At 39.0% G+C, this 26,034-nt stretch overlaps 1 protein-coding gene across 1 annotated transcript; it reads left to right on the top strand.

Moving 5' to 3' along the window:
- The first annotated feature begins 715 nt into the window (after positions 1–715).
- On the top strand, positions 716–25,292 carry LOC121602920. The gene is given in 10 exon segments (XM_041931677.1): positions 716–720; positions 974–1,266; positions 15,617–15,849; positions 20,225–20,368; positions 21,789–21,895; positions 22,307–22,480; positions 22,617–22,750; positions 22,753–22,770; positions 22,918–23,197; positions 23,299–25,292. Coding segments are annotated over 10 exon segments (2,964 nt in total). The 3' UTR covers positions 24,875–25,292.
- Positions 25,293–26,034: the final 742 nt, after the last annotated feature.

Below are 26,034 nucleotides of genomic sequence, written 5' to 3'. Positions count from 1 at the left end.
TCGCGTTGTTCTCGGTTGGAACGGTTCTGAACAGTTGCTGGTCGCAAGGATACACACATCTGTTTACCGTCTGGCTTGTACGATAGCTTCAGTTTGGTTGGTGATGAAGAAGAGTTTCAATTCGCCAAAGCTAAAAAGTGCTTTTCAATCGATTTTTGTGATTATTTGTACGGCAACAGAACGCAAATATATGTTTGCGCAATATCGTCCCAATTTTCCCAAGCAGGGAAAGTTATGTTTGTACGATGAATAGTGCAACTTAACATTATGTCTGTTTTTTAGCCAGTTTTTATTTAAAGTGACGAATAATACAGTGTGTCTATGAATTGTGTATTTGCAAAAAATCAGCAAAAGCAATCCTTTATTAGGATTTATTTTATATTTTCAGCACGAGTGTGTGTGAAACGTCTTTGGGAAATATATCTCTTCAACCCGTGCACTAGAGCAAATGGAAGTAGTGTGTGAAAATTTAGAAAAAGCGAATACTGCCAATTGAAGTGTGTGTGTGATCTTCCACTACAGCTTGCTAAAGTAAAAAGTGAATTCCAAATGAATGTTTACAGTTGCTTGCCTTAGTCAAACCAGCGTCAGTGGAAGCGTTTTCACGACCGCTCGTTTCGTTTCATACTTCTTTCTTTGAGTGTGGAAAATCGCCTGCTGGCCAGGAGAAGCATTGCTCCATTTTCCATCCGGAATAGCGCACATACACATACATATGGTGTTTGATGTCATCGCCGTAAACGTCATTGCTGTTCAGTTGCTCCTTCGGTTGTGTTTTCCAGCATTGTGGTCCATTGCCGTGAACGGTAGTGTCCTCGAGTGACTAGAGAGAGAGAGAGAGAGCGGAGAGAGAGAGAGAGAGAGAGAGAGGAGGAGAGAGAGAGGAGAGAGGAGAGAGAGAGAGAGAGAGTCGTCGGGTTGGAGCGCTTCGGGGGGACTAGTGCCCGTTTGATACCTCGTGCCACGGTGCCAGTCCCGTACGATTAGCATTCGAGTGTCCGTGCGTGCGGGTGGTAGCCAGTGCTAGCAGGGTACAAAAATATGTTGTGCCAAGAATCGAAAAGAGTGTGAATAATTTACACAGGTCGCGAAAAGTATGGATAAAAGCTCTGTTCATTATACTTGTGCTGAATGCGCATGTGCTTGTTGTGACATCGCAGCAGCAGCAGCAGCAGCAGCAGCACCAACACCAACATCAGCAGCATCAACAGCAGCAACAACAGCAGCAGCTTTTGCCCACAAACCTGCCATCACCGCAAAAACGAGGTAAACACTCATTTTTCCTCACTTGACGCACATTCCCGCCGCGCCAACACCACATCATCACACTGCTGTCAGGATGCTTACCCAAGGCGGTAAGCCAAGTGTGTTTGCTCGTTGGTTAAAGGAAAACGCTCGTGTGTGAAAATTCCGGGCTTTTCCGACCCGCACCGAACGGTCGTAGTCGTACGGGTTGCTTGCTTTGACAACACATTTAAGCGTTCAGGAGAAGCGCTGTTTGAAGTATGCATACACACTGATTGTTCGCTGTACCGCATGTGTTTGGGTTTGTGCGTGCGTATGTATTCTTTTGCATTTTATACCGGGCGGGGGAATCAAAGAGCAGAGCCTTTCCGACTGATATGGAGCATTTTTAAATAAAAATTAACCCCAGCAAGCTAAAGCGAAAGGAAAGGCGTAAAAACAGTATCGCAGCAAAAAAGACAATCAGGCATTATAAAACTCCATCTCCGCTGCTCGGTTGTTTCCAATTGCCGCCATGAAATGTGTTCGAAGACTGAAAAGTGTTCGAGCAACTATACACGAAACGGGCTAGCGCAGGGAAAGAGCGACTCCTCGGGTTGGCTTGCACTGCATCAACGTTATGAATGTGAATGAACCTTTCTTCTATGGCCGTGAGCACTTTTTTTTTCACCACCTGATGAAAAGTGTAGTTTTTGTTGTGTACTCCCGTTATTTTCGCTTCTTTACTACATCGTCCGAGAAGAATATGTTCGTATGCAAATCAAAGTGCTGTCAAGAGAAAATTTTGATGAGACATACCCCCACCCATCGGTGGCGGTTTCTGTGGGAAAGGCACTCAAAAACGCCTTTAAAGCACACGATGTACGGTGTGAGGAGGATACGGCGTTTCTGCCTTGCTATTACGATTCTCTTTTATTTTTTTTACGTTGACCATAAGGAAGAGATTTTTTTTGTTTAATGAACAGCAACAAGTTATGTTGCGGCTTGAAGCATAAGTATCGCTTTCATCCGATTTACACACTTTTAAGTTTGTATAACTTTAGATGGGACAAGTATGACCAGTTCCAAACTGTTATGCTTAGTTGTTTAATGAGCACAGCAACCATGACTTTATGAATGGTACATACGATAGAGTATTTTATGCAAACAAATATCGAAAGGTGTTTACGGGTAAAAGAGTTTCCAGTACCAGTGAGCAAACCATAACCAGTGGGTAGTGAATTAAATAAATTGGTTGGTTAATTTAATTTGGTATACTAGGCCAGAAATTGGTATCGATTGGTAACATATGTTTATTAGGCTATGCTTCTTTTTATTGGCTCAACAACCTACCTACAACCTCAACAATGCTGGCCTATACATGCTTTGGAGACTTATAAAGTACTATGTAACTAGAGAGTCGTTGGTCCTCTTTAAGCCCACGTTACAGCTCCAGAGAAATTCATCGTGAAATTTTGAGTTTTTATGAATATTCTCTGATATTCTTTCTTATATATTTCATTAAATAATAATCAGAATATGGCTTATTGTACACCAAAAGAAATGATATTCAATTCTTCAACTATTTAAGCTATAAAACATGTTGAATTGTTTAATTGTTTAATTGTTTATTAATCGTTCAATGGATAACAATGGATCCGTGTGAATGTTCTTAAGTCTAATATTAGTTTATGATAAGTAGAAAGATCATCTTAACAATTCGTTTCTAAGGCTGTTTTTAAAGGATTGCACTGAGGTTCCAAAATCAAACAAATGACGAACTTCATTAAACACCCTAATCATGGAGTTGAGGGGGTCTCTAGATCCATATCCAGTTCGACTACGGTTCAGGGCAAGTAACCGACGAGAACGAAGCTGAACAGCAGGCGCGTAAAAGTTTAACTGCTGGAGCAGGGATGAACAGTCGGTGTTACTTTGAAGTAAACCAGCCACAAACAGTTGTTGCGCGGTACGGCGTCTGATGTGGAGCGGTTGCAGTCCGAGAAGCTGAAGTCGCGTTTCATAAGGTGGTAACTGACTGCCAGGTGGCAAGGTAACAAGCGTGTTGCGTATCGGGATAAGCGACGCTGTATCGATTCCATTCTCTCAGAAAGTCTTTGGGTTGAGGGCTTCCAGACAACACAGGCGTATTCGAGTACCGGGCGGATAATACCGCAGTATAATGCTTTGATGCAGACTGGGTGTTTGAAATCTCTTGTTATCCGAAACAACATGCCAAGCAATTGATTACCTCGGGTAATCACCTCATCCGTTTGCTGGCCAAATGACAGCTTTGAATCAAGTATGACTCTGAGATCTCTCATAGCATTAGAGATCCTTCATAGAATTAATACATTACATGCATTTCTTTGCGATTCCCACATACTGATTAATATTCAATGAAATATAACAAAAAAAAACAAAATTTCACGTTCAATTTCATGCGACGTCTAAAGCGACCTTTATGACGGAACGGCCTATATGAGGTTTGAACTGTTGACAACTGTATCGCGCAACCGTCCCTTATTCTTAGTTTATGTAAGGCAGATTATATAGCTCACATTATATACCTGGACATGTCGTTGTTCTAAAACATAGCAGGTCGTGTTAACGTATATTTGACACACTTATTTGCACTATTATTTTGTTATGTTATGAATTGTTAAAAAATATCAACAACTAAACATAGATCCATTGTGCTTTGACAGATACAATGGTGGCAAAAGTATTTTCCTAAGATAATAAATTCAAGGAATTTTGTGAGATAGTTTATATTCTCAAACCCTTTACTAAACGGCACCAAATATCAAACCCTCGTCAACGGTAAATTCAATTAAAGCTTTTCGATCTCGCACCGCACGCTGTTGGACCGCACGTTGATGGTTCGTCTTCTCTCTCTCTCTCTCTCTCTCTCTCTCTCTCTCTCTCTCTCTCTCACACTTTGTTTGTCGGACTTTCGCTTAGTCCATATGTGATTGGCTGTCGTCCGCCAGAAAGCTGATATTTTATTTTCGTCGGGAGTTTTTAACCAATTTTCTTTGCTTCTCTATGAGACAGGAATCGCAACCAGTTTTCAGTTCGTCTATGTTGATATAGCTTTGAAGTCGAAGAGGAAAGAGGAAACAAAAAAGGAAAAGTCAATCCAGATAGCCATTGGGTCAATGGAAGGGACCGAAATAGAAGCCAATATTGACTACGCACAGTTATCTGGCAGACCGTACGGTTAGAGAAATAGTAGAAGGATTCCAACTAGTGCAAAATGCCCGGTATATTGGTTGGTTGATGTGCTGTAAATGGAAGAGGCGTATTTTTTCTTTTATTTATGATATGCACACTCTAACGAGAATGTGACTATGATTGAGGAATTTAAAACACGTTTGAAATCGTACTTGAAAGTGAAATGGCATCCTAAAGGTGTTGTTAGGACACATTGCATCGCAATACAGGTTTTTAAATAATTAGACAGCTGTCTGTTGAGTACGGATCTCAATCGTTGGTAGAAAACGTTGCTACCTACGCTTTTGTAGAGGTTTCGTACGTTTCTAAACGAGCGAAGCACTTTTTACCGACTCCGTATGCTAGGTGTCGTGTTGATAATTCATGGAAAATGCTTAAGATAAAAACGGTTGGTATCCCTCAAGCGATGCGTGCAAGTAGTGGCGGTTTTAGATCATCTTTCTAAAAGTGAACAAAGAGATAGGGAGATCAACCATTGCTAGGCATGAAACAAAGCTACTGTGCATCTCCATCGAAAGTGTCATAACGTATGATAAGCGTATGCTAATTTTATTCATCTTAAGCACTGCCGAAACATCTCGTTCCACGTTTGTTGCAGGTTGCTGGGAAAAAAACATTGTTGTTTCAGAGTATCCAGGACTCTCCCAACCTTCTTGTTTCTCGTTGCTTTGAAAGGTTACGACCGTAGAACTGTGTATAGCATACAAAATTCCCAAAACGTACGTGATTTGAACCCGTACAAAATTATGCTAATACTAAATCCGTGTTTGAGCACACCCTTTTGAACATTCGTAGTTTTATACTGTTTCAGTTTTTAATTGAAGTTTTAGATTCAAATTTTAATCATAAAACATTTGTTTTAATCATCACTTTTATAAGTTTTAACTATACAAATAACTTTAGATTATCTAATCTATTCTATCTCTTCTTCTATCTTCTATTCTATCTTCTATCTCTAATCTATAATTATACCACATAAGATATCAAATATAGTAAGTATAGCTAAAACATTATTTTAGTCAGAAGTATAGTAAAATAATGGCCCTCCAAAATAAACAAAACTGTAGTTTTTCGCTAGTTTATCATACATTTATCATAAATTACCATTATGACCCCGTAATTGTGTTGCAGCCGGTCTCATGGTACAGTCGTCAACTCGTACGACTTAACAACATGCCCGTCATGGGTTCAAGCCCCAAATAGACCGTGCCGCCATACGTAGGACTGACTATCCTGCTATGGGGGGAAATCAATAAGTCACTGAAAGCCAACCCCACAAGTGGGTTGGCAGGCCTTGACCGGCATCGGTTGTTGAGCCAAAGAAGAAGAAGAATTGTGTTGCAACGGGATGTTTAACAGTCCACATTTGTAAGAAAGATTATATGTCTATGAAAGGATGCTCAGCTCTAATGAAATGTTAAGTATTTCCAATAGAAACTGGGCTTTTGCGTGTCATTAGGTAGTAACTACTGATATCTGTTCATAAAAACTACTTATATGTGATATAAAACGCAACAACAAGATATACAAGATGTATGAGATACCGGTCTCATGATACAGTCGTCAACTCGTACAACTTAACAACATGCCCGTCATGGGTTCAAGCCCCAACCAGACCGTGTCGCTATACGTAGGACAGACTATCCTGCATACGGGAGGGGGGGGGGGTAATCCAAAAGTCACTTAAAGCCAACTCCACAAGTGGTACAGGCAGGCCTTTACCGACAACGGTTGTTGAGCCAAAAAGAAGAAGAAGAATGAGATACAATGGATAAACAACATAAATTTGCACAAAATACATCCGTATTTCGATGTAATACCATTGTATAAATTCAAAATAAGGGCGTTTTACTTCAAAATCAGCGAAGAAAAGAAAGGAAAATCAAACGAGATTTAAATGGTCTGAACATATCGTTAACATAATTTGATTTACAACAACGTTGGTTTGTTTGGTTTTGTAGCGACTGTTATTTATTTTAGTTTTTTTATATTTATTGAAAACAAGCAAGAAGTAGTCATAATGTTGATTTGAAAACCTTCAACAATATCTGAAGCCAACTCACAGTAACAAGGCCAATCAATGGAAGAAATTGATCTTAAGTAGGTAATTTGTGTCGTTTTAAGACCTACATGACCAGCAGAGTCATCCTCAGCGTCTGTTCAGTTGAAAAGATTAGCAGTTGACAATAAGCTCGTGTGTAAATAAATCTTGATTCTATTTTATTTCAAGTACAATTTAGTGCTCTTAAAACATTGTTTTATAAAATGGTTAACCACACACTAGCAGCAAAATTGTTGCTAGCTTCAGTTATAATATCTTTTAAAATCTCTACTCTAGGTATGTTGCTGGACCTTTATGAAGAAATAATTTTATTCCGTCATCAAGGCCGTCGTTGAAGGAAAGAAGCTAAACAGACAGAAAACAATCAATATTCCAAATGTATCTATCGTTACACGTTCAACAGTTAGTAATACATAGTATAACCATATTTGTTATAACAGCCTGTTTAAACGAATCTCAAAATGATCGTTTTAGCTTTTCTGTAAATAGTCACCAATAAAATCGCAACCATCAACTATTTACCAACATCCTTTCAAAGACGATTTTAAAGAATGATAGCCTGGTGTGTTACGCCAGTAGTAGTTCAGGTTTACCTGACTGTTTTCCATGTACAAGGTACAAGGCATTCAAGTCAACTAAGCGTATCGCTTATTTTTATTGCGCCAAATAAGCCCAAAGGGAGAACTTGGCCACGATACGCAGCTACGTGACATTTTCCAAGTGAAAAATATTGGACACCAAAGAGAATTTTGTGACTGTGCCGCCGTTTGGACAGCACTACATGTCTCCATGTTACAGCTTTGGACCATGGAATAAGAAGATTTTTAACCATCTATAAAACTGTGATTTCAATAATATTTCATGCATCACGTAACGAATCAAAATAAACGTGCAAACTTACACAACTTGGATAACAAATTCTCTTTCTTAAAAGAAATATTTCTTTATACGAAATGTATTTGTTTATTTACTATTTATTTTATTCAGTAGGAACGGCTTCAACCATATTGCTATTTATGTATTAATATAACTTATACATTAGTTTGCAATCATTTTCTAATTCTAAATGACTTAAGACTGGTTTTGTTTATTTTATCGTTTTCCTGAGCGTGGAACAGTGTGTTGGAGAAATGTATCGCATCCTCCTCCTCCTTCTCCTCTACTCCTCAACGATTGAGTTTTCTAGTTTCACCTTTTTTACTTAACTATGCAAAGGATCTATCAAAATACTCGTAAACAGAGCAATACAGAGCTCCACCACTTTGCTAGAATTATCTTTTGAAATTTTGAAAGACCACATAATCCAGCAAGGTACAAAATTGGTAATTCCTATTATTAAAATTGTTTGCAAAGATTCATCAATTAAAAATCGGGAACAGCGTCCGCAAAAGTTTGAATAGTTCAAACAACAAAGCAAGCGCCATATCTCTTCTTTATCGCCTTTCACGCGATATCATCTCCTCCCAAGACGCATGATTATTGGAATATTGTTGGTGATATTGTAGAGGGTGGTACAAAGGCTATTATGAATGAATAATTATCGAGACAAACGTATATTTTGTAACTATCAAAGTGCTTTACCAACAAGTAATGCCTTCTCAGAGAAATTAATAACTAATTCCTTTTAAACAAAAACCTTTGACAATCGTTGAATTCGTTGTAAAAAAGAACAGTTTGCAATCGTCGTGCTAGTAAAAACAACAGTAATATTAGTTACAATGTTCGTGTAACGGGAAATTTAATATTGAGTTCGAAAATTATCTTACTTTTTAGAAACCTATCCTGGATGAGAACGGTTCCATAATTTATATACTTCCGGTGCTTTTTATTGTTCCCACACTTTTTTATCTAATCAATTATAATTTTTTCTTTTTGAATGAAATTACTTGCTATTCTTCTTCTTCTTTAGCATAACAACCGCTGTCGGTCAAGGCCTGCGAGTACCCACTAGTGAAGTGAGCTTGGCTTTCAGTGACTTATTACTACCATAGCAGGATAGTAGTTCTACGTATGGGTCTATTCGGGACTTGAACCCATGACGGGCATGTTGTTACGTTGTACGAGTTGACGACTGTACCACCAGACCGGTCACTTGCTATTAGTGTGGTAAAAATCAACTATATTAATAGTAAACCGTAACATAAAAGACTTTCCGTAGCTTGAGTCAGAGTCGTTTGAGTTAGGCAATGCAAATGATTGATAATGATAGTCCTGTGTTTAGTTAGGTATTTCAAACAGGAGACGAATCGAATGTCTAACACGCATCATAATACAAAATCAACATTTTTGACACTTTTTCTCTAACACATAATTTCCTTAATGAATAATTCGTCATTCTACAACAATTGTTAGGCCAAAAAGAAGAAGAACAGATAATACAAAAAAAACATAGTAAAATCAAGATTTATATCACTGTTCACTGTGGCCACGGCAGAACCCGGAGACGTTCCTTGAAGCACTGAATGAAATGTTAAAGTCGAAGCAATCCGAAACAGTGTTGAAACAGTATTCAATAATAAATTCCACCTCACCTTTAAAAATAAGGCTAACTCTTTCGCGGGCCGGATTGAATGTTTCGGCGGACTTTGCCGACCGCTGCCATAAGGTATTCTTTTTTTTAGCGTAACGATCTACATGGTCATGTCAGGATATACTAAATTTCAAGACTTATTATTTCAAGAGACAATTACCATGCAGCCGTATAGTCAGTCTTTGCCACGGGAGACAATTTATACGAGGTTTGAACCCATGACGGGCATTTAATTAAGTCGTTTGAGTTGACGACTGTATCTTGGGTTCGTCAAAAGCATCATCATCGACAAAACATTTTCATTAACAATATACACAGTGTATTGAATTCAATAAGTGCAATTTCATTATTTTTCGAAAACAATATGATTAATAAATATAATGATTTTGTGGCATGTGAAGCCGAATCAACAAATTAAATACCCATTACAAATTCTAACGAACAGATGAACCTCCATGCGTGGAATTTACTTTTCTTATATGGTTAAACAAACTAATATAACCTACTAAAAATGGTGCATTACTTTTTTTTAATTTATCAGAGAAATACTCAGTTGTAGGTAAAAGTGAAAAATATTGAGCTATAAAATTTTTACTCCTAATTATGCATGAGGTTCCACAAACCATGTAGTGCTCAAACACAAAACGCATTTCTATGTATAATGATATTTTACCTTAGGAATCTACGTTTTACGTTACATTTTTTCCTCGCTAAAATTTAACAATTATGCATTAAACTTAACTTATTAAACTAAAATTAAGTTACTAAACTTAACTTATGAGTTAAACTTCAACTTAATGAAACCTACATTTCTTAAAGAAATGTACAACCACATGCCAACATTTGTGCAATACTGCTTTATCTACAGCTTACCACACGTAAGAAGAAGGTATAACCATGCAAGAATGATACGACTTATACGAATCTCCGACCGGTTAGTAGAGGTCACCAACACGATGCAATGCAGTGTGACGTGTTACTTCACATCCTCACCTGTGCAATGTAAAGATACCTGTGTCTCCATTATGAGTGTGTCCTTGTGTTTTCAAAGCAGTTGCGGTTGAATGATGAAAAAATAATTAACGAGAGCACTGCATTCACTCGGAAAAGTAATCTAGTGCATCGTGGCAGGATACACCACGCGCATGATTCGCTGCTTGATGTCCTTCTATGAACGCAGCAATCTCTTTTGTAGATAACGGTCATGCACAGATGAAAACTGTTGTGCTGCCATGTAACTTTGCTTTTTGTTTCATTATGATCTACTGCCCTCTACTTTTGTTCGTGTAGTATAAAAACAAGAAAGCCCGAAAGGATAGATTGCGGTGGTAGTGGTGATAGAGAATCTGTTTCTTCTGTGTTTTGTCCATTTCACTGCATTGCAATTATTTGGTTTGGGAGATAATGTTTACTATGAGATCATGACGCCTTCTGTTTTACTTTCATAGCATTACTGTACAGACGTTTCAGAGAGCAGGTGTTGAAAATTTATTTAAGATTTATTTTTGTATACTAACTGGATTGTGTGAACACAAATGAAAAAATTGGTTGTAAAGGTGTAAAGTAAATATCTGTAAATATTTGATATGTTTATCGTTATTTTGTATATCTTTCAATTAGGGTTCATTCGAATCAATTCTCGGATTTAATAGCATGTGCAGGGATTTTCATTGTTCTTCATTCGATTCGAACATAAAAATTGAACATATTTCTTCAGGTATAGGTATTATTTGCAGTACGGTATGCTCGATCCATTCGATTTCGCAGTATGACACTCGATACATATGAATTTCAGTATACGATTATTTTTACTTGAACCATTTTGATTGCTTCATGTATTTTTAAGTTATTCTTGTAATTTTTGGTAATATTTTATGTACAAAGTTAGTAAAACATTTTTTAACACTTTGACGGCCGCGCACACCACTGTGGTGCGATGAAATAAAGTATCGCTTGATAGCCGAGCACACCCCAGTGGTGCGATGCCGTTTTCGCTGCGCGCAGGATATTTAATTGATAATTGTTTATTATTTAACCTCTCCAAATTACTCACAACAGAGTAGAACAAAATAACACACAGGTTTAGAAAGAAAATATCAAAGCGATGCACCAACAAAACGAGCCGGCGACACGCGCATTTTTTAGAACAATAGCTACGGCGCCTTTCGAAGAAACGAGAGCGAATCATGCGGCCGTCAAAGTGTTAACAGACATTTTTTATCAAACTTAAGCAAAACTTATTTTCATCAATTTGATTTCAATTCCTTTCAATTTAAGTATAAGTGAAACAACATTTATGATACAGGATTTTCCACGATTTATTGGTTGGTTCCCATAATTTTTGGTTGCTTCCCATATTTTTTTGGTGTGTTCCTACGATATTTTGAGCATTTCCCAGATTTTTTTCGTTCAACTGTATTGATATCCAATCAGACGATACAATAATTTATAGTAACGAATCAAAAATCTATGAGATACGGTGAATAAATCGTGAGACAAGCCCAAAAAAATAGGAACCGACCAATAAATCGCGGGAAAGCCTGTAAGAGAAAAATTGAAGAACAAGTGATTTAGTTTATTAATTATTTGTCGGTCTTACTCAGGTCTACAAAAGTGTTTTACTTATACATATACACTTATGATTAAAATTATTAAATAATAGACAATTTCACGCCACGAAGCATCAAAAATTATCCAAATCAACATGGGAGATACATACAAATACTGTTTATGTGTGTGATTATGTCCAACGGACACCCAATACGGTATGATGATATTCGCGAAAATTCCATATATATCACATGCTCACACATTATGTTAAAATATTCTCCGTGAAATAGGTTGTTTGTATATATATACTTCTCATCTAATATTACGATGTGACACGGCTGTGTATCTGAACAGACGATTATTTATAAAAAATAACAAAAATATAAAACCAGCATAGGGTAAATGTACCAATAGTGGTGCAATTTGTAGAGGTACAGATGTATTTTAATGGATTTAAAGTGTGAGGAAGGACAATTTCGTAATATTTTAACACATAACAGTTGGAATATGTTTTATCTTCGCAATCACAACCATTTTTACCATGAAATACATAATTTTTACGAAAAAATACATATTTTTGTGACTGCTTCGTTGTACCTATAATGGTGGTATGGTTCCTATAGTCGTCGTATTGTGTTCCTATAGTGGTGGTAAACAAAGATGCCTTAAAAACAATGTATAATATCAATGGAACTTATTTTTGAAGCTGTTTTCGTATGAATAGCAAGGATTACTCCGATAATAATGATTTCTTGAATTCGTAATTTCGTAATTTGATCGTAAAAAATGAATGAATTTGATTGATGAAAATATTGACTAAAGTACTGAATAACACCTGTCGTCAACCCATACCCAGGAGAGTTTGCTTGATTTGAAGTCGATTTTTCACTCAGCCAAATAAGCGAATTTTGGCCTTTGTTCGGTAAATTACTCACAGAAAACTCATTTTTGTTGTTTATTTGAATGAAAACAGTACGACATGTCAAAAATGTCGTCGAAAAAATCTAACATTACATGTTTTTATTGATTTTAGAACTAGGACCACTATAGGAACATGTCTGTTTGGTGTACCTATAATGGCACTATCGCAAAAAACACTCAAAAATACGTAAACATAGTCAAAAGCCAATGAATTAGAATAAAACAAAATCATTTGATAACAATTATGTTAAAAAACTAATAATTGCGTTGTTATGTGGTCATTTAGAACGTTAACAAAATTATGAGTATCGTTATGAAATCCTAAGGATTTTGGAAAAATGTTGATACCTTTTACAAAATAATGGATTTTTCGGTAACTAAGAAACGGAATGGCCTCATTTCATTTTTTAAATCCTTTGTAAAAGGCTAGAGAACATTTCACACTAACGTAGATAACTTAACTTCTGTTAATTTAACGTATGAGACACATTTTAGTGCAATATCACCACTATTAGTACTAGCATCACTATATCGTACGTTTACCCTACTGCTTTTTAGTAATAATTGTTTTATTTATTTATTTTTTTATTTCTATTATTAATTATTTTTAAAATTTTATTCTTTAAACAATAGCATATGCATAAATTTATTATTTAATCCTTGAACAATTTTAAATTTCACTAGTGTTGTTTAGCATCAATATTAGTGAGTGATGATCAAGTTTAAATCAATTATTGGCAAGGTCGGTTCCATGATACAGTCAAATTGCAAGAGCTTATAGTAAAGAAACCATGGCTGTAAGCCATGGTTCAAGCCTTATATGAACTAAGCTCACCTTCAGGACAATAGACAATAGATACACTATTCAGTCACATATAGTACAAACCATTGATGGTTCAGTTTAGATGGTTTAGCTAGCTTCTAAAAAGAAGAAAAAGATTTACTTGGGTAACTCCTGCAATAACTTACAATAAAATTAACTATTGCACTAACCTTTGAAGTCTAGTGTTAAATTATGTTCTAAATTTAATAAAAAATTAAAATGTGTACCATTTTCAGTGTTATATTTTTTCTTCATGTGTAACCAACACCTACATTCTAAATAACAAATAAATTTATCGTTCCCTAAGGAAATTTTTATGTCAAGACGCTGGCGTTACTAAATGCACGAGAGAATCCAAGTTAATTTTTTCAGCACCAACAAGTTCGTTAACCAACTTTGTGTTACGCCCCACAAATTCATGAAGCGCTACAAATCATTGCACCCTACAGGCGCTGCTTGTCGAACGGGGCGCGTTGGCGACCAGGCTAAACGTGAAAGACCATGCGCCTCCATTATAACGCGAGTGTCTTTGGTTCAGTACAAATTTCATCCCCATCAACTTCCCTTTTGTTCTTACCGCTTGTACTTTTTACAAGAATCCTTCTCACGTCTCCGCTGCTTTAGATTGTTTCTCTCTGCTCAATTCGCATGTGGCACCGTCCCGAATTTAAGGATCACGTATATATCGGCCGTTTGTGTATGATTTATACTTCCTGTTATTATTAATACGTTCATAAAAAGGCGAAACATAATTTGGGCTGGTAATTAAATTATATGAAACACAGAAGGGAACAGCAACCATAGTGGTGGTGCACATGGCATCTGTGCTTCGCTGTGCTGCTCGCTTGCGGCAAGTGTGGACTCCCAAATCCCTAGTGAAATATGGTTTTCCGGTTGCGGAATCTGCTCCTCATCGGATATTCATTGCCTGCTGGGAGTGCCCGTTTAGGGAACGTGTCCTGAAGCGAAATCTAAGCTAACCTGAGCGTTGGAAAAATTCGTCGTTTCACACTAACTTCTAGATTGTTCTAACACTGCGGTCTGTGTAGCGAGTAAAGTACAAATTTCGGACCAAAGGGAACACGTGACGTGATTCAAAGTCGGAAAAGCCATTCGTTTCTTATACAGAACCCAGGAGTTTGAGATGGCAAATTTTATCTCAAAACGTGGTTTCCTAACCACGCCTAATTTAAGACAAATATTGAACTTCTAAAAGTGTGAAGCACATGCTTTCAAATGTTAGTGTTGTAGATTCAGGCTACGTGCAATAATGCAATTATGATCGCCTTTGAAAATTTTAAATGACCATTGAGGCAATCTGAAGCTCCGACAAAAGAGTCTAATGATTGCTCTTGTGTATGTCTTTAATTTTTATACAGTTTTTTTTTGTATAACTATGGTCCAACTGTGATTCATGGTGAATCGTCTTTATTTTTATGTTTTTTTATATCATACATAATTGTTTATTTTAATTACGTCGTTATTAATTCATGAAAATTGGAGTTTATATTTTTATCGTATTTCAACGGCACATCCAAAAGTATGACCGTACAGTTTTATATTTGGAAGTAAAATACTCTTATTGGGCCGGTCTGGTGGTACAGTCGTCAACTCGTACGACGTAACAACATACCCGTCATGGATGGGTTCAAGTCCCGAATAGACCGTGCCCCCATACGTAGGACTGACTATCCTGCTATGGTAACAATAAGTCACTGAAAGCCAAGCTCACTTCACTAGTGGGTACAGGAAAGCCTTGACCGACAGCGGTTGTTGTGCCAAAGAAGAAAAAGAAGAATATTCTTAAGGCCGGGCTTACATTGATCGTACCCACAAGTGTAATTTCGATTTTCACTAGCGCATCTGGAGGCGGCTGACCGAAGCATTTTGCCAAACAATTTGGAGCCGCTTCAGAAAATACGTTATTTTTCCTTGTTTTTTACTTCAACTGAACTGGAAAAGCTTTGTAATTGATAGATAAATATGTTGTGCAAGTAGTTCAGAAGTCTCCGAATCAAAAAACGGTGTAAAAACTAATTAATTTTGAGATTCAACACGACCATTCCCCCGACGACCAAAAAAAGCTTCCACCAGCCGCCGCCAGATGCGCTAGTGAAAATCAAAATTACACTTGCGAGTACGATAAATGTAGCCCGGCCTTTATACCATTGAATTGTACTCCTTAAATTACATTACTGTGCCACACACTGTGTTTCTTATATCCAAATTAATAGGTGTTGTTATACATTTAACTTTTTTTTCTTTTTAGCCGGTAACACTGCCGACGGTGCCAAAGACCATTGCAACAAAACTGTTGACATCTACGAGGATATTTCTTCACCAGAAGTTACAAACCTTAATCGAAACCGACCACTCACATGCTGGTATCGGTTTCGCAGCTTCCGGGGTGCACCCCGCGATTGGGTGCTACGGTTGAATTTCAAAAAGTTCAAAGTAGGAACCCTACTTAATGCGACACACTGCGATGGAGGCTACTTACAGGTGAGATTGTTTACTAACAACAAACTAATCGATCACTTTTCTTTTGACTTTTCTGTAAAATCCTTTTCTGCCCAAAAGAGTTTTATGTCGTTCAAAGCAGATTTCATTTTTCGCTTCTAAAACCCTGCGTACCAAACAACAAATTTTCGTTCCCAATTTGGGCAACTAAATAACCCAAACACTGCTAGGAAAGGTACATCTTTCTTCATTACATACATAGTCGAACGGGGAAAAAAACAACCGGAACCGATGAATTGGCAGCTCGGAGCGACGATTTGGCATTCGTTCCAGGAAATGAATTTTCATCCAATGGGTTGTACATTATTTATTCGTTCGAGCAACTTGTCACGTACGCCAACGGCAACATCCGATTTACTCCGTCCAATTCAACTTGCATCGTTCGTTTTCGTGCAACACGACCAATCGAATGGTGGAATTTGGTGCCAAAAGTTCCATCAGTCTGGTGGCAGCATTCCATTCGGATTCCCCGCTTTGCTCAATGCGAAGCAGAATGGATCAGAATAACGTTCCCTTTTTGGATGATGAAAGTTGTCGTTTTACTTACGCTGTAATCTCAGTTCCGGTGCAGTAGAACACCAATGACTGGTGTGCTGGTGGCTGAAAATGACAGTTGAAAAATTTCCTTTCTCAACGCAGCAACTGACGTTTCTAGGATGTTAGAGATATGGTTGTAGTTCAACGAAATGGGGTTTAAATGAACGTTGATAGAGCTACGATCGGAACTCTTTTCTGTGAAATGCACTATGCAAGATGCATTGCGGTTGAGTATGTCACGGTGCACATATCTCAAGATAATTTGTTTGCAATTTTATTTTCATATAACTTTTAACCCCCTTTTATTTATTATTATTAATGTAACTACTTTTTCACTACCTATCAAATAGCTTCATTATCGCTAATCAAATCTTTGTTGGATAATATGTATGCACCGTGTTATGCACTTTAACCAACAATCATCTATTGTGCTTTGTTGAGGTCGTCGCAAAACCCAAAAAACTTGTATTGAATGCTCGTGAAAGCGGGATCATTGCACCCGCAATGTGATATGCGCAAATGGCACAAGCAAATGGACTCGGATTGACCTCGTCATCGTTTGCCGCAGCTTCAGAACGGTGCTCGTTTGCATTCTCTCTCGACACCGACGGTGCGGGCATATTTCACGACGGTGAGATGCGGATAATCCTCTTAATGAGATGAAATTATTTCATAAATTATGAACAATTCCCCGACGATACGAAACGGTGCCCTGATTTCCAATTTTGGTTCGTTAGCGAAATCATATTCCTTCACCGTTTTCTCGGAAAATAATAGTCGATATTGGAAATGCTCAAGACAAGACTGGATACCATCGTCTTGAATTATACATTCAGCGTTAAAGAGGAGACTTCTGCACGAATGAAACGAGTGCTGGGAATATATTTCAACATATATTGATCAGCTTAAAAATATACGATATATTTTCTTTAAGTTTTACTCTGAAAAGCAACAACAAAAAACCATTATATTTTTTAAATTCGTCCATGCTGACAAATCAATTTTAAGGTACTATAAACGCAGCAATTATAAGCGATTTTTTTCCAATAACAATTGTTTTGCATTATATTATTTTTGCATTAGACGATTGGAATAAAAACATACAGTTTCTATTTTCAAATCATTGTTACATTTTTATTTCAATTTTTGTAAGCTTTCAAACCAGCATTCTTCTTTTAAATAATGTATAGACGATTGTATTACTCTTCGTAGTATCATATTATTATTATTATTATTATTTATTTAATCTTCAACGGGCCGTATGGCCTAATTAAGATGTAACAGTTCAATTGAGAAAAAAAAATACATAGCAAAAATAAGATTTACATCGCAATTCACTGCGGCCACGGCAAAAGCCGGAGACGTTCCTTGAAGCACTGAGTTGAGATATCGAAGTCGAAGCAATCCGAGACAGTGTTGAAGACAGCCGACATGCGGAACATAGGGTCAGACCGACCAGCACTGGAACGGGGTTGAGCGAGCCGTAGAGTTTCTCTAGACCTAAGTGTTCGGGATGATGCATAGATATCGACTCGATGCAACAAAGGCGATGAGTCGATAGAGCCATTTAGCAATCCAGCGATGAAAGAGCACTGTGCATTGCGTCTTCTAACCGAAAGAGGTTCAAGGCCTAGAAGACGGCACCGCGCAGCATACGGAGGAAGATTATTGCGATCCTGCCAGGGAAGTAGGCGTAGGGCATATCTCGTGAGCTTACGTTGAATCGCCTCAAGTCGAGCAATTGAAGAAGCGGTAGTTGGGCTCCAGACTACGCACGAATATTCCAGAACCGAACGAACGATGCAGTTGTACACAGCTTTAATGCACATGGGGTTACGGAATTCATTAGTTGTCCGGATAACCACGCCAAGTAATTGATTTCCTCTGGCTACAACGTCATCGATATGCTGTTTAAAGTTCAAACTAGAGTCAAGCAGAACGCCCAGGTCTTTGGCATGATTCTGTCGATTAACTGCAGTGCCGTCCATGAAGTAGGTCCCAGTCACTGGGCTCCTGCATCGACTAAAAGACACACAGTAGCATTTCTCGATGCAGATAGTCAGTCCATTACGCTTGCACCACGAACAGAAAATTTCGATGCAGTCTTGCAGGAATGTACAATCGCCTGTGTTGTGAATAGGCGAGAAAATTTTTGCGTCGTCGGCAAACAGACTGATACTGTCGGGAGGTAAAGCCAGGGTAACATCGTTGATAAACAATATGAAGAGAAGCGGGCCAATATTGCTTCCTTGTGGCACACCCGAGCTGCTGACTATTTCTTTGGACATGTGCTTATCAATTTTCACGGTGTATGTGCGATTAGTTAGGTAAGACTTAAGCCACTGTACGAGCGAGCTGGGAACTCCTAGCTTGTCGAGTTTAGCGAGAAGAATTGCGTGCGGAAGAGAGTCGAATGCTGCTTTCAGATCTGTATAAATTGCATCGACTTGAGCTCCGGCATCAATTTGATTAGTGCAATAGGTTACAAATTCAACCAGGTTCGTGGTAGTCGACTTTTTGGCACGAATCCATGTTGATACGGGCTTAGGTAGCTGCGGCATGCATGTAGCAGATGTTTGTATATCACTAGTTCGAACACCTTGGCAATGGCACACAAAGATGTAATACCCCGGTAGTTGATGGCATCTGTCCTGTCGCCCTTTTTGTAAATAGGAACCATCCAAGATTTCCTCCATGTTTTGGGAAAGTAGCCATTGGCTAGCGATGCATTGAACAATTTTGCAAGGATAGGTGCTACTGTCGTTTGACAGCGTTTCAGCACGGTAGAAGGAATTCCGTCGGGTCCAGGAGCGAAGGAAGGCTTTAGTTGCGCTAGGGCAGATAAAACGATCTCACTGTCGATGAAAGGAGTGCTCATGTTAATTGCGCCAGCCGGAGTGTTGACGAGAGCAGCATCAATGGTATCGGTATCATTCATGGCCGGTGAAAAGCAATCTGCGAAGCGATCCGCGAAGAGATTGCACATTTCATTAGTGTTGGCACTTGTTGCTCCTTTATACGTAATGGATTTCGGTGTATGCGTAGATTTGTTTTGCTGTGGTAGAAGCGCCAAAACGAGTCAGGCCACCTGCAGAGGTTACGTTGGATTTTACTCAAATATCTGCGATATCGAAACCTGTTATAGCTGCAGTATAAAGAGTGCGTGTCAAAGTAGATCGAGCGAGATCTTTGGCAGCGGCGCGTTTGGTAGTGACGATAAGCAGCTCTTTTTACACGTTTGAGTCGTTTGAGTGTGCGGTCCGCCCAGGGGGGGTTAGGTTTAGGACGCTGAACTGGGACGCATACAACAAAGGCTTGCAGCATGAAGGACGAGAATGAACATACTGCTTCGTCAAGTGAAATAAAATTGGAACAATGAAAGCTATTGTTAAACATTGAAATCATGTCGTTCAGTTTCACATAGTCAGCTTTAGCAAAGTTATAACGATAAAATGCGGTTGTCGTCGAGTTTTGTCGAGTCGTCGAATTGCGTCGGGTCGACGAGTTAATACGTATATTGAAGTCAAACGCCGGGTGATAGGAGTCAAGAGGTACAAGCGGAACAACACTTGGAAAGACAGGCGAACACAATTTAGCTGCAGCATTGTTAGCGTAGAGCAGGTCAAGCAATAATAATAATAATAATAATAATAATCATTCACATTCGATCTTTAAAGTTCAATCAACATCATACACATTGTGAATTTCCTATTGTTATTTTTTTCTATTATGATGTATAATCCCAACCACGTCCAACTAAATTGTGCTGATCATGTTAATTAAACGAATTTACGTAATTATTTTCTTTTCTCATTCGTAGATAGTGGATGGCAATGCCAAAACCGATGTGTCAAACCGTCGAGAACCGGGTCAATTCTGCGGCGAATCGGAGCAACCGCAAACGTTCATCAGTGAAACAAGTGCCGTCAAAATAGTCTTTCACACCGATAACTTCACCGACCAGGTAAATACCGTTGCAAGCACAACTGTAATCGATTTTTGTTTTAGCGTTGAATTTGTTGTTGCTGTAGCGGCTAGCCGTACACTTTTAAAGTCCATTGTGCAGCGGTGATGCACCTACACACTGAATCGGCGATACTTTTCATAGTAGACTAGAAAAGTTAGTGGTAGGGAGTGTATGAATGCGTGTGTTGCCGGGGAGTGTATGTCGATGGTGTGTTTCCGAGTACATCATTTGCCAGATAGACAGCAAACAAGGTATTCTACTTAAAGATAGTAAATAATTAATGATCAACCATTCAAACCATTTGCACCAAAAGGTTTAGACCATAGACCATTGAAAGTGCTACTCGATTTGAAACAATTTATTATTTTAGTAAATAGTTGCTGCAATTATTTAGCGTTTCCTTTTCCTTAAATATATTATATATTTTATGACATTATATATATATGACTGAGTAAACTCTTAATTTTTATCTCACATAAATATTAACGTAACAAAATAAATCGAGATCTCAATGCTATTTCAATAATGTAAACTTCAAAGGCAAAATTATAACCAAACAGTCATATTTTTCCATTTATGTTTGTAGCTCTGGATCAATGTATACAATTTATCTCAAGTAGCATTCAATACCTGTAGTAGTTAATACTTGACAACAATTGGGCCGGTCTGGTGGTACAGTCGTCAACTCGTAAGACTTGTTGTTGTCGCCCGTTATGGATTCACTCCCCGAATGGACCGTGCCCCCATACTTAGGACTGACTATCCTGCTATGATAATTAATAAGCCACTGCAATTTTACAACAGTACATTTTAAGAGAATTTTACATGCAATTAGATCTTTTGGGTATGAAGTTTTTTTTCGATGATTTGATGAGACAGAATTTTTTTTTTCATTACTAAAATGTAGTGCAACTTATATTTTTTTAAATCATAACATTACATTAACTAACTATGTTTCAATTATCATCCGATAAAAACTCGATTGCGTTACTCGATTTAATGCAGAAATGTTGGCTGCATGATTCAATGGAATTAGACATCGTTGAGTTAAATCGAACAATGTAGTGCAAATTGTGCAAAATTATTAGTAGAAGCTTGAAATATATTGTAAAAAAACGCCACAGTATTTCACCATTATTTCTCTGCATCCCATGCTATCTATATGACCAAATTATGCCAATGAGTCTGGTCGATTGCACTTTGATTTCACCAAATTGAGCATATTGGTGGCAATGAAAGAAATGGTACGGTTTTGCATTCAATCAATCCCTGCAAACCATTCGGATTGCTCATTTCAGTTGCGAAATGAAGCTGCGTTAGAGTGGAAACCTGATTTGCCACTTTTGGCACAACGCATTCGATCAATACCTGTCACTAATGGCGTATGTTGGTTGGGGTGTGCCCCTGCTCTTTGCAGACATATTTCGCTTTCGACTCTGGCGCAGAACAACAAATGGAGGTATTCAACCGTTACGGCCCGCACCCGGAACTTTATCCAAATCGTCGGGGAGAAGTGGTGCAAGGGTAAGTACCAGCTGCTGGCAGAAGCTTATATGCGCGATGTGCAGCATCACTACACTCGTTGCTACCGAAAACGGTCTGCATTGAGCGGACCGTTGGGGATTTAGTGGAAGTGCATTCATTTATTCAAAACTATCGCAAAATTGATTTATTCAATGAATATAAATGACTACTTAAGAGTTGATTGAAAGTGCGCGAGATGCTAAATTCTTTCCATTGGTTTGTATTTTACCCGATAGTCGTGTTTGTTTTTCTGTTTGAATCATTCGATACCTCTACCGGGTTTCTGTTACACTTCTAAAGCGATGGGCTAATGTATGATTCTTTCTCTTCCTTGCTTCATTTCCATACATTTATTATTTTGGTCGACTGTGCCGCTGGCCGTAACTATTTACAATTCACTTGCTGCACCAGGTCGTACTGTGAGCGAGAATTTCGCGACTGTCGACTACAGACGTGCTATGTGCAGTCACCCGCTTATCCAGGAATATATCCGCGAGCGTTGAAGTGTCGCTATCGGTTGCACACGAGACTTCCTTTCATCAAGCTCTACATCCAGAACGAACAGTTTGCCGTGGACGGGCAGAGGTAAGTGGCTACTGGACCAGTTTGCCCGTACACGAGTTCTGAATTCTTCATGGGTCGGGACTTTGGAGCTTTGATCTTTGATGTCGATAATGTATCGAGCGTTCCTCTCTATTTTCATGTTGCGACCTTACCCCAGGTGTGAAAACATCATGACATGTCCGATGAAGGAGATAGGGTCCGGCTCCGAACACTGCCCCTACGATTGGTTGGCGGTGTACGATGGACGAGACGAACATGCACCACCAATTGGAAAGTTCTGTGGGATGGGGAAATCCCCTTCAGTATCATTGGTAAGTGCAAACAAGTAGTTTTGCCGAGCAAATACTTCAATACCGCAACCGGCCTCCCTTTGGTGTTCGGTTTCACTGCTGCTTGTGAGCAACGGGGTTAAGCGGCATTACATTTCAGCTGTGTGAAATTTATTTTTATATTTCCAGGAACATCGCAACATATGTATGTGGAGTTTGTATCGTCACCTGCCGGGCCACTACTGAACACGGGTTTCCATTTCAATGTGGGAAATTGGCCCGGGCATGTGGAAACGGTTGGAACAAAACATGGCGCATGCGATTGGTTACTTAGTTCTGATGCGTTACGCGCTACCAGTGCGTCCGAAGGCATTTTTCTAAGTGTAGCACATTGGTACCCACCAAACACATCCTGCAGCTACCATATACAAGGGAACGAGGACGAGGTCGTTCGGCTCTACTTTCCTAGGTTCGTGTAACTATATTTCATTCCCAAACATTTGACCTAAACATGGTACATAGCTATTTTGCTTATTCAAATTATTCCACATTTCATTGCTATCTATACAGCTTCCGAATAAACCGTATCGAAGCGCCTATCATGAAGCATGAGGAGGATTGCGCAGAATCGCTCACGATCTATGATGCAAACAATCCTGATCCGGCCCGTATCATTAAAACGTTTTGCGATACCTTCTCCCGGCCAATGGAAAAGATCGATTTTGTTAGCACAGGTCGTTCGCTGTACGTAAAGTTCCTCAGCAAAACCGGCTCATATAGTGGCAGCTCGTTATACTACTGGGCTCATTACGATTTCTTCAACAACACCAAGTTTGGCGATCCCGTACCAAACACACTCTGCGATGAAGTCTTCTATGCCTGGAAGTACAGCCGGGGTGAGCTTAAATCGCCACGGAATACGCTCATCTACAAGCGTGCCTCCGGTAGCGATGTGCGTTGTCAGTACAAGTTCATCACGGATCGACGTTTGTTCTCGCGTGTAGTGGTAGAGGTGACATCGGTGACATTCAAAGAAGTACCCTACTCGGTAAGCGCATGCACCCGATGCCACGAGGAGCGAGTGGATAAGCTAATTTTATGGGAAGAACGTGACAAGAGCCAAAACCGATTGGCTTGCTTCTGTGACAACATTCCCCGACCGGTGCGTATCATATCCTCGGGGGATCAAATGAATCTGGAACTTATCATTCAAGGACAGCACGCCACGACAAGCTACTTTAAAAATCCAAACACTCTGTTCGAGGCGAATTACGAGTTTGCTCATGGGCCGATTTGTGGACCAATAACGTTAGGTCCTTCGCCCGATGGAGAGCTAGTTTTTCCTTACAAAAACGCACTGGGATTCCAGCTGACCGAAAACCGTAAAGAAAAGTGCATCTGGGAGCTTAAGGTAGCGGCACAGCGTGACCTCTGGCTACACCTGGATAAGGCACGGTTTGCTGAGCGAAGCTGTGAGCATGGCCGTATCGAGGTGTATCTCGCCGGTCGGCTTGAGCCACGCTTTATCATTTGCCCTGAAAATGTGAGCCTTGCGCGGGATCTGCCCATTCTGTCAGCGGCCGAGCTGGGTGCCGTGGAGAACGAAAACGAACCGCTACCAGTGCTAATACAGTACACAGGTGATAGTGCCATCGGCAAGAACGCATTTAAATTCGTTTGGACAGAACTGTTCCATCTACCTCGCAACGCCGACGGAACGCTGGCAACTTCCGCAATGTTCAAAGACAGTTGCGATTTCTACTGTCCCGGCGATCAGCACGTTTGCATACCAGAGTATCTGCTGTGCAACGGCGTGCTTAACTGTCCCAACGTGACTGGCCTGCGCGTAGTAGAAAGCAACATCGATAAAAACTACGAGTACATCGAGGAAAATTATCTACGCACCGGGCTTTTCGATAAGGAGTTCCTGCTCAATATCGAGTATTTGACCGACGAATCGCCGGAGCTCTGCCGGACCAAGTACATACCGGGCAGCCGGCCTGGGCAGGTCGAGCTACCAGATGTGGTAGAGTGCTTCCAGTTTCCGGTGGTGCAAATGGTTGTCGCTGGCATCATAGTCAGTGCGCTAATCATTCTTGCATTCGTTATCTACTGCCGTCTGTACGGACAGAAGTACTACGAATGAGAGGAACCACACTAGCGTTGGTTGTAGCGTCCCTGCATCCGCTCTATAGACTATCTCTGATAAGGTAAGTTGTTAGGTTTTTTTGTGACTCTTTTCACATTCCCGACTCCGTTTTCTTCGCTCCTTCATTAGTTAATCAGCATGGGTAGACGCAACGAGCGAGCTTATTGTGTGTTGCGCAAAGGTACTAGGAACATAGCAAAGGACTAGTAACACAGCATGTAGGGTTTGAGTAGTAACGTTCACCACCATTTACTACTACAGAAATATTCCATTTCTTATGAACTTTCTTTATGCACTGATTTTTGAAACAAGTAGAACATTTGCGATTTTCCAGATGTAATTGTATTTCAGCAATTATCTTACGGTGAGAATGAAACCCTTTCACTGATAAGAAAACAGTTATCACAAGAAAAAACGGCACACACAAAATTAGTATGAACTGTGACAAAGTTTTGAGCACCAAACAAACTAGTTTAGAGAACATTTTCTTTACTCTTTTCCGTAGTAAACAATAGTTCCGATTCTTTGTTATTTGACATTACACGAAAAACCCCCATTTGATGAGCGACATTGAATGAAGCAAGTTGTGTTTGAGATGGTGATGGATTGCTTTAGACAGAAATGAAAGTGCATCGGAAAGTATTGCAGGGTAGCTTGTACACGGTGCATTACAGCGAAATTTAACAATCGTTTCACCGAAACATACATTGTTGTTGAACGCAGTGCAGACATTGAATCCAGTTAAACTATAGGCAAATAAAAGGCAATTCTTTACGATAATGAAAAGAAAATTAAAAAAAACAACAAATCTTTGCACAACTTGTACATAAGTAAAATTTAAACTAAGAACCCTAACAACAACAAAACAAAACTCACAAACAAATAAGAACCAGAGTGGACTTAGGCCAAATAGAAGCGTAAAGAAAACATGATTCCAACAAAAAAATGGAAGTAGTAAAATCACAAATCTAGGGAATATTATGAATCAATTTCAATTACTATATACAACGGAGCGAAAAGGGAAGTAAAATTGAAAACAAACTCTTAACGGAATGCCATATATTCAGCGTAGCACATTGTTGGAGTGAGGAACTATGAACTGTTTAATGGGTGGAGTGATGAAAATAGATTGAAAATGTTATTAAATTGAGTATGTA

Source organism: Anopheles merus, unplaced genomic scaffold (assembly GCF_017562075.2).
Source record: "Anopheles merus strain MAF unplaced genomic scaffold, AmerM5.1 LNR4000712, whole genome shotgun sequence".
In the NCBI taxonomy this organism is placed as follows: Eukaryota; Metazoa; Arthropoda; class Insecta; order Diptera; family Culicidae; genus Anopheles; species Anopheles merus.
This window is presented reverse-complemented; position numbering and strand designations above follow the sequence as displayed.